Source organism: Megalops cyprinoides, chromosome 18 (genome assembly GCF_013368585.1).
Source record: "Megalops cyprinoides isolate fMegCyp1 chromosome 18, fMegCyp1.pri, whole genome shotgun sequence".
Lineage (NCBI taxonomy): Eukaryota > Metazoa > Chordata > Actinopteri > Elopiformes > Megalopidae > Megalops > Megalops cyprinoides.
The window spans coordinates 17,502,285-17,512,520 of NC_050600.1; the positions used below are offsets into that span (position 1 = coordinate 17,502,285).

The 10,236-nt window shown below is 40.5% G+C and overlaps 1 protein-coding gene across 2 annotated transcripts; it reads right to left on the reverse strand.

Moving 5' to 3' along the window:
• Nucleotides 1-2,429: 2,429 nt before the first annotated feature.
• Nucleotides 2,430-8,322, reverse strand: ucp1 (uncoupling protein 1). Of its 2 annotated transcripts, none has more exons than XM_036551783.1 (7): nt 8,245-8,322; nt 7,208-7,341; nt 5,924-6,131; nt 5,448-5,645; nt 4,803-4,904; nt 4,264-4,444; nt 2,430-3,260 (listed from the first exon to the last, which is right to left on the reverse strand). In XM_036551783.1, the coding sequence occupies exons 2-7, from the start codon at nt 7,331-7,333 to the stop codon at nt 3,146-3,148; spliced, it is 930 nt and encodes a 309-aa protein (XP_036407676.1). In that variant the 5' UTR covers nt 7,334-7,341; nt 8,245-8,322; the 3' UTR covers nt 2,430-3,145. The 2 variants fall into 2 exon arrangements, with proteins under 2 accessions (XP_036407676.1, XP_036407677.1); XM_036551784.1 differs by having other exon boundaries at nt 7,208-7,351.
• Between the last annotated feature and the right edge of the window lie 1,914 nt (nt 8,323-10,236).

Below are 10,236 nucleotides of genomic sequence, written 5' to 3' on the forward strand. Positions count from 1 at the left end.
TTTTAATTTACAAGACACATTAATTCAAAGTGCCAAACTATATCACTTGTGCTGAGTTTGAGCCAGAAAGAGACAGATATAATCTAGCATTCGTTTGTTAAGACTCACTGCTTCGCCGAAAAATGGAAGGATTTTAAATTATTTTACGGCCATGCTCCCTTAAATTGCTACTGTGACATGCATCTCTGCCTAACAGATTTGGAGTCAGCCAATTTCCGGTTGATAAAGACTCACTAAAAGCTTGAGATTGACCTCTGAACCCTCGTGAAAGATATTGTAGTTATACCGCGTGGATTTCTGACTTTCTGAGTTTTACTCAGACGAAAAGGAAAATGTAATCAGTGGCCGCAGGTAGTGTCGCAGTTACTTAACTATTTAATGTATCCTAAATGGACAGAAGTACTCTGTGGGGGAAACGGAATTTAGCAGAGCAGAGAAGACAGACAACCTTAATGGCTGTGACCCCGCTAGAGACAGGTGAAGAAGTAGTAGACCTTTAAAATGCAATTATATTTTATATTAAACTATACGTTGTAAGGTTAACCTTGACATTGAATGTGTAGAGAGAAAATACTGCTTTAGGCTTTTATTCATGTACTAAATAGTCCCATTAAAACCTTCAACAGTAAACAGCAGACAAACCATAGACAGAAAAGTCATTGCTTGCATGTTGTATGCTGTAAAAATAGCCAATGCTTTTACATATGTTTAGATTTAACAATTTAAAGAGCATTTCATTCCTTTAGGGGAGCTTTAAAATACCAAAAAAAAAAAACAAAAAACAAAAACAGACTGAGACATTAGACAATTGTAATGTGAATACATTCCCAGCTGTGAAGCATTAGCTCCATCTGATGGGTGTTAATATAATTACAAGTGTTGTGAACATTTACAATGGAGATATGAATTCACTGAGATACGTTTTCAAAATAAATACAATTATGCTTTAGACTCTACCATATAGATTCCTCATACAGACATGAAGTCACATGTACTGTTAGTAAAAGGACTTTCTGCTGTGGCTTCTTATTTGCTTATGGTGTTATTACTACTCCTCATGGATGCAGTCTGTCTGAATATAAAACACAGAAGGATGCTTTATGAAAGCCTCTTATTCTTTCTCGATGTTTCTGTGTTTCAAGGTCAGTGACATGTTGCTCCAGGCGCAGGTGGCTTGATTCATGAGAGGAATTCAAGGTAAATTTATGAACAATGAATGGAAGCTTTCAGACAAGGCTTGGGTGAATCCACCCGTTTAACAAGACATTGCCGACCCTTATTAGGGCTCTCTGGCAGTTCTATTAAGTGTCTCTCAGTCCCAGATCTTAAGAAGGTCCACTTTTTTGATGCACTGCAGCATCCCATAACTGATCTGAGCTATAGCAAGCATTGTGTACAATCATCTGTGTTTTCATGGCACGCAGAGACAGTGTGGAAAATATGCCAGAGAAAATGTTTTGGATGCGTAAGTGTAATTTCCTAGTTCAGTTGTTGTTCATCAGAAAGGCACATATTGCATTTTATTTTCTAAATATCTGTGCCATTATTATTTAAATTACCCATAACAGAAATGTTACCTTTTAATGTTTATTGTGTAAAAGTATACGGTTTTAATTTACTGTGGATTATTTCTGCTATTTATCAATAAATTTTCCTTTGAACTAACTCCAATAGCTTGTCAGCTATTCTGAAACTCACGATCACACTAGCCTATAGATTGATGTGTGGCTGCAAGATTCAAGCCCAGTGGAGAATTATTGCTGTTTTAGTTGGGCAAGACATTGTAACAAACTTGCTATCATATAAATTCTGTGGTTGAATCTGGTCATATGGGGTTACATATATTTCAGTTACACTGCAAGCAATGAATCTCTATGGTTATGGGTGCGTACTGCTGCAGATCATACAGCAGAGCTGTTTTTCAGAGTGTAAATGGTTCTGAATTCTTTTTCACACTCAATCAGGATCAAAGTCCCATGGGAGTGGATCTTGGTGGATCTCCGGGCAACACCATCATGTAAAATGAATTGTAACTTTAATTGAGGCAGTACTCATCAGAGAGTGATAGCATCATATCGCCTGTGCTCCATTTTTGCTCCCAGTTTTCTAACAGCTGTGTATTTGAGCCGCCTGAGACTCCTTTCTGTTGCCAAAACTAAATACAGTAAAATCAATATGTCGTTTCCTACCTCATTAGTTCTCCGCTGTGAATCACTGATTGGATCAAATAAGTCACTTATTAACAAAGTGATAATTAACATGTGGGCATACTGCAATGCTTCATGAAGCTCTGCAGTCCTCACAGTCTATCAGTGTGGATAACATGAATGTATGGTTGCCAAGAAATGAAACAAAAACAGATGGATTGTTTTAGCATGTTTTTCATTTTATTTTATCAATATAAATATTTTGTATTTATTTATCTTGTAAGCCATATTTTGTTTCATTGCACTGTGAGCGCATAGAAAGCATTTTTTTTTCTTGTGAATGGAATTGCTCATGTTTGTCTTTCGTTCCTCGGGCTGTCAGCACTGTAATTAGACAGCGGACAGTACAATGCAGAGTGGTGCAAATGCCACTAAGTGCTTTGAAAGGTATCGGCATCTCCATTTATTCTTGAGTTTTGCGACGCTGCGAATGAATTTGGGTCGTGTGGGCACAGGACGTAAACACAGGTTCCATAGCATCAAAAGCATATTCACAGCCAGAAACTGTGAAAGCATACTGCCAGAGACAGCTGGCCCTGTTTGTGCAAGGCAGCCCTGGAAAGCACTGTGAAAAATAAATATAAATAAAAGCAAGTGCTGTACCCACAGGGATCCCTGTTTTGCATTCTAATGTTAGAGCCTGAGAACATGTTCATTCACCAGTTCCTGGTCTACGCAGTTGAAAAAGTGCATAACCTTGGGACCCTTGTCATGAAGGACATATTACTATCTAGTAATTACTCTATCAACTCTGGGCAGTGAAAGACAGTGAAGAGGCAGATTCGCAAACAAGTGTCTTGCAGGGCGCCATATCCGCCAGCATTTGAGGAATCGTCTCTCCAGAGCTCAGAGCTGCCTTGTGGCATTTTTTTCCATGGGCGGCAATTGTTGTATAACACTTTTTTTTTTGTCTCTCGGGCATTAGCTGCAAGGTTGACTTATGTAGTGGCCTCTATTCTCTGCTTGGACATCATCATTGCCCTCTTCAGCTGCTCAAATGAGACGAACATCACCACGTTCCAGGAACCCAGTCGCAGGAAAGAGGGGACAAAGCTGTGAAAAGGGCAGAAAAAAAGACAACGAGGTTAAAATGGAGGCACCTGAAATGTGATGGAAAACAACAGTGCTGAATATTGCTCGGGCCTCATCTGCACCCTCACCCCCCGGGGGTATTGCGCTTGACTCGGTTTTGTACGTCGCTGTCTGGCTGCATTAATCTGGAGCAGTTAGGATGTTTTACCGCTAGAGGCCAGCGGTGAGTCAACGAGGCGAGGGTCTGCAATCTGTGACTGCATCTGCGAATCTTATTTAGTAGCTTTATCGTCAGAGTGGCCTTCTATATTGCTTCATTTGTTTTTATTGCTGTGCTAAAGAGTCGGATCAAGATGTCATCAAGTAGTAGGTTTTGACAGTGAGCTCTGTGACAGTGAGTGGTTCTGGCTGCTCTGAGCGCCCCTGTTAGCTATCAGCAAAAAGCCATTTGTTTCCCATGTATTTGGAGAAATCAATACTATAGTCAAGCAAAGGCAGTATAGTCACTGCAGCCTTAAACTGTATTTACTTTCACTTTCTATTCTCTTTCATTGCTCCCCAGCTGAGCATCAGCAAGTTAAATTAATTAACCACCTGACTCTTTGCTCCATATAAGCGGGTCTATTATTTGGCAATAACTCATTCCTGCCCCCACAAAAGAGTGACCAGTACGGATAAAGGAAGCCAAAAATGAGTTCAGTAGCTTCTTCATATGTTTTGGAAGTTGCTTAGCAAAGCAAAATACGGCTTTCTGTGAGGAGGTTTAAACAATGGGAAGAGCTACAACGGGAACAAAGGCCCCATATACAATGATGAAAAACACACAGCAGGCCACCAGTGCTCTATAGCAGATGGTGCCGCCTGACTGCCTTGCAGTGATTTACGGCTCGGTATATTACAATTACTCAACAAAGAGGCTACAGTTAAATTACAGTTACAGTTAAGCAGAGTCAGGCACCCCACTTGTCAGCAGTGTGGGGCCCAGTAGGAGGGTGTGTTTCTGCTGTCCGCGCTGTGAGCTCACCCTTTGTAGAAGGCGGTGGGCCCCTCTTTGGTGAGCATGGTCCAGGCGCAGTTGACCGCGCTCGTGTACTGTCCTGGCGGGGAGTTCATGTAGCGGGTCTTGACCACGTCCACTGGGGACGCGATCACTGTGGTGCAGAACCCAGCTCCAAATGCCGAAACAAAGTGGCAGGGAAGATTGTCTGTAATCCAGGGGAAACATTCAGTGTTACATTCTGAGGTTTAAATGTTCTTTCAACTCAGGAGTGAACACGGAGGAACAGCTTACCATATCACAATGGTTATGACGTTATATTAGATCATTACTGCCTGACAGCATCGCTCAGTTTATTAATTAGGGCTCTTTAAACTGATTTTAGCAAAGTACATCACAGAAAATACGGACTGTGGTATAAATTAGTTGATATCAAAGGTGACTAATATAAAAGTAATCATAAAATATGATAATCTGCCTAATGATTGATTTTCAATCCAAAAGATAACAGATTTTTGAACATTTTTTGGGATGTTGTGTCGCTAATGGAGAGTGCATAGACTCACCTGACATTAGCTTGTGCCTCAGAATGGCTTCCTTGATGAGGTCATAGGTCACAAGCTCTGTGCAGTTGACCAGAGCATTTCTGGTGATATTTGGCAGTGTACCTTAAAAGTAACAATACAAGTGAATAGGTTAATATCCACTTCAATAAGAAAACTTGAGCATGCAATTTCACCTGCACGCAATATATGGATGTATTTTCAATACGCATGGCATGTATTGCAAACCGTGACACCGATTGGCATTGTTTTAATGCTATTTCATGAGTATATTGTTTAATGTACAGTATTTTGTTATGTATTCACACAATTACATTGACCAAAGAAGCACAGGTTGTTGTTGTACATTAACCTGTACATTTTCTATATTTTGCAACATTTGGAATAAATCCAGTACAGTTTGGATTTCATATTTATATTGTATTAGTTCTTACGGTAAGGTATGTGGTGTCCTACACTGCTACATCAAACCTCTGTTTCTGTAATGTGCAACATTGCCCATCCCAACACTTCATTTTTCATTCCAACAGAGCATATAGAATAAAAAGTACATTCACGTTCTAATCTAATGGAAAATAATGTTACAACAAAAGTATTGCATTGTATTTTTTTCTGTTGTATTATTGGAAAAAAAAGGCTGGGCCAGACCTTTCCACAGTCCTCTGAGTCCCTCCTGGTGGAAGATCTGTCTGTAGGCCTGCAGAGTTCCGTTGTATCTGCGCTCAACGCCCTGGAGGTTCATCTGTGCCTGGAAGCGAACCTTCACCACGTCCGTGGGCTGGGCCATGGACACGGCCATGGCCCCTGTGGTGCAGCCTGCCAGGATGCGCATCCCCACCCCAGGGTCTGTGCGGAGGATGCGAGCTTTGGGTCAGACCCACGCCTCTCAGGCAACATCGCTGCCAGTACTGAATTTAAGACAGGTGCTCCATGCCTTTCAGCAGGCAGGAGATACAAAGTCAATTGCTGGTATCTCTGAGGTGATCTGTGCACCTCTGGAGTTTCATTTTTAACCCCCCCTCAGTGGTGGGTATGCATACATTATAACGTACCATCACTGATAAGACCACAAGTATAAAAAATACTGTTACCAGACAATGTCTAATTATCTAAGTGAGACTCACTGTCTTTCCCGCCGGTGTAGAAGTTTTTGACGTTGTCGTAGAGACCAATACGGATGGATGCAAAGGCCATTTGCCTCTGCAGGCCGGCCACCAGTCCGTTGTAGAGCGACCTGGGCCCCTCTGTCCGCACCATGGTACTGATTGTCCCAAACACCCCTCTGTACTTTATGTTCTTGGCGGCCTCTGCGGCGGCTTTCTCCCCTTGGATCTGAGGTTCAGAGGCAGTGATGTCAGGAGGGCAGCATGCGACAAACGGTTACAGCTCTATGGGACAAACATCATGGTGGACTCACTGGACTAATCTAATTTCAGAATACATTTCAGTGGAAAAAAGTAAAAAGTAAAAGAACCAAATATCAGCCTTTGAAGACATTCGGTACCCATTTCTAACTTTTCTAAATTCAATCCAAACATAACTACAAGCCGTGTATATTACCAGTCACATACCCCACTGCTCCCCTTTTTCTGGCGCCCCCCCTCCCCCCACCCCACCTCACCCCCTGACCCCTAACATTCCTACTCTCGGTTCACCCCCCCCTTTTCTTTCTTTTTACTTATTTTGCCTATCAGTTACCACAATTACACATACACATAGACACATGTCACTTACACTCTTGCAGAATATATCTGACAACCTCTTTCAGTATCCCTAAACCGTGACCACCCAATGTGAATCACAGCTTACTTTATTCAGTCTCTCATAACTTGCCTCTTCATGTTCGTCAACTGTCTTGTCTAGTCCTGTCTTCCCAGTCCTTTGCTATTGTCCCGTCCTACTCGTCCCGTCTTACTCGTCACTTTGTTTTTTCTTGCGTTTTCTTTATTTCACATTCTGTATGTTGTGCTATACACAATCCCCCCTTTTATGGATATCCATAAGTATATTATTACGAATGTATTGCCTTATTAAAAATAAAGCTGTCCTCCGAAGAGGGGGGGTGGTGGTGGGTCTTAAAAAAAAAAAAAAAAAACCATCATGGTGGAAATGGGCTGCTGTATTCTTAAAAACAGTGCTCTACTGTCCCAGTAAAACAAAGCTGGATGAACATTTGGTCTGATTTATGTGTAAAACTTTTTGTTCTTTTAGTCCTCAGTGATAATAACTTACTTGTGAGTTTAGATCCAAGCAAAGTAGTGAGTTTGAACATTGTTCAATGAGTTACTTTTTTGGCATTCACTAATGTGGTTAATGTGTTCATCTAATGCAGTTGTGACATGTCCTATTCCTCTTGTTTTTATTCTGGGAGGCCATTGCTAAAGAGCCGGTGCCGAAGATGTATTTACCTGTAATCTGACTTTGGCTGTGTCCAGAGGGAAGGTGACCAGGTCTGCTATGCAGGCTGCTGTCCCAGCGCTGAGGACCTTTACTCCCAAGGAAGGGGGGACATCGGAAGGCTTCAGCCCCACCATCTTCACGGCTGAGACGGACAGAAAGGCAGTCAGATACAGACGTCATGTTGGCCCACTATCTCGCAACACCCTTGGTAGCTCTGTCCAGGTTCCATGAACTGTTTGTGCTCTGTCCAGTGCAAATGTTTATGAAGCTGTCTTGGGCAAACAGCTAGAAGGGGTGGTTCGGGGCAAACATGACTGATGATTAGCTGATATGGACAGCTGTCATGCTGCGGTCATAGAATGATAAGTAGTTTGCTCAATGCAGTTTGAACAAGCATTGCATAAATAAAAACACACAGATCACTAACCTTTACATGTGACATCACAAAATTGGATTATGACAGTTCTGAGCATGAATTGAACTTCTCCTGTAGTATGTGATGCTTTGAGGTGGTAGGTTTGAAATCTGTACTTATGTATGGCTATAGCTGTGTAGGTTAGGGAACGCATGCTACAGATGTGTCACAACATTTGAAGGAGACAAGTGCGAAACAGTGGTGAGAAAATACATTTTCCATCTGGTTCCGTTCTATTAATCTGAATTTTCTCTGCCTCTTTCAGACTGTCACATCTGTGTCATTTATCATCTTCATTCAATGCTATCCAAACAGAGGTAAAAAGTATTTGTTTTATGTGTGACTTGGATCAAGGCATTTATTTGCAGTGCATCTAAGGTATTGGTTGAGTAAATTCTCTAAGGAATGATCAAGCAAGTAACACTTTAATATTGAATGTATGTTTATATTGCAATATGAAAGGTAAAATGTAAATGATGAAAAAGTAACAGCATCAGATGAATCCCAGAGGATATTACTTAAACATGATCTTACAGAAAACACTGAATTGGTGCATGCAGCGTTGATATAAGTAATTGCATCCTGATAAAAGAGAATGTTGTAATAGGATAAAATAAGAAAATAACTTACCTTGTGAACAAAGATGTAATTCCTTTCAAAGTCCTTGGGGGGAAGGATCCGAGAGTTCAGTTAATATTCCTTTACTGGCCAACACTTTAGGAAGGGTTGATTTAACGGTTTCTTCCTTTATATATAATTTTCCTGACTTCCCAGTGGAGGCGGGACCACATACACCGTCAGAGACTGAGTCAAAGTCCGCTCACTGCCGCTGTGTAGGAGTTCATCTGTTTAACTCTTAAATTAATGCTACAGACCAGCTAGCTACAGTTTTATAAAACAAATTAAAGAATTGACAATTTCATTGACTACTTCAAAACTCACTGATCCTTAGTAGTATCCAGGTGAGAATTTTTACCCAGGTGAGAATTTTTATACAGTTGAGAAATTTTGAGCTATTACAATCACTTTATTTTATGAATTGAGACCCAGGTGTACTTAACAATGTAAACAGATGTGGATCAGAGTGAACTCCAATTATGCAGTCATAATTTATTTTTGATTACTTTAAGTGCAGTAATAGATTGTAGGGGTCAGATTTTCACCCTTCAATTTCAAAGAAGAGGGAAGTTGTAATGTATATGTTCTGAAATAAGCTAGGAGCTCAAGTCTGCATCCAAGAGATACTGTCGGGGGCTGTCAGGATGCTTAATGTATTGTGATTTGTGGTCACAGGAATTAAGTAAGCATATTGTGCAGGAGTCCAAAAATGTGTAAAGTCAGTGCTGAAGGTAGCAGTGTGTTTTGTACAGTTTGCAAAAGGTGTGTAGTAATGAAAAGACCAATGTATAAACTCAGTTCAGCATCCCAAACCAGTTCCAAATGCCAAATAATATACTGTTGTTTTCTCTGTGTACTGTCATAGTTACCAAGCTGAAGCTCCCTTGGCTGGATTGGAGCCAGAGATTCTTGCTGATTCCGTCACACCACAATGGCTCAGATGATACCAGTGTCCCCAGCTGCAGGGGCTCGACTTGCTGCAGCCAATAGAAGTGAAGGCGTGTGCTTAACCCATTAAAGGCAGGATGCTTTTAGGTCAGGGTAACTCTTCATCTTCTGCATAGATGGTTTCCTTGGGGTAATAGAAGTTTTTGTATTGACAATCAAATGCATTTCGAACATGATTATGACCCACATTTTAATGCTTGATGCTTTCATTTTGGTAGATGTTAAATTCATTATTAATTTTTCTCCCTTGTTTTTGGTTGGTTTGGTCAAATACTGGCCCAGTATATATGTATTGGTTTTTTTTTATATTTTATATATCCGTTACACTGTAGTACCTTTTGAACCCCAGGTTCTGCAAGCCTGTTTGGGGTTTGCAGACACATTGCTTGCAGGTATTGTTTTCAGAATCCAATGTAGTTCCTGGAATGGCTCCCTGCACAGGAAAAACCATGTCTTCATCTCACAAAACGGAAGAATTCTAAATTCAAGAGACTGACACAAAGGTTTTAATGTTCCCATCAAGGAGTCTCTTGGATATCTGCTTTTTAATGCTGAGACTGCTCACTAAAGTAGTTGTTAACAGTGAGTTCTAAACACCAGAAGCTAATTAGGAGACGATTCAGTAATTGTAATTACTGAGTGAATGTAAAATAGCTTAATTAATCACCCTATTCACTGTAATCTTCTGCTTCATTCAAGGACAACTGGTGTGCTCTGAAATCAATGCCATATATTACTATTATCAGTTTGTGACTGATTTGATTTAAAGTGAATATTTCCCTTTTAAAATAAGTCTTTGCGAAAATGTTTTGTCCCTTCCAGTGTGATTTATGTTGTCCAACAAATTACTTTTCCTGAGGGAATTTATGAAGCTCCTATTGATCATAGGTTATCGTTGAGGTAGAAAATTGTATCCATAGAGTTTTTCATGACACAGATGTGATAGTTGTGTGTTACTTTACATTGAGAGATATGAAACTGATTGTCATCAACTGCACTAGGGAGTATTGTATGGTGAAAATGTCATAAGAGCCTCTCAAAATGATCAGGATGAAC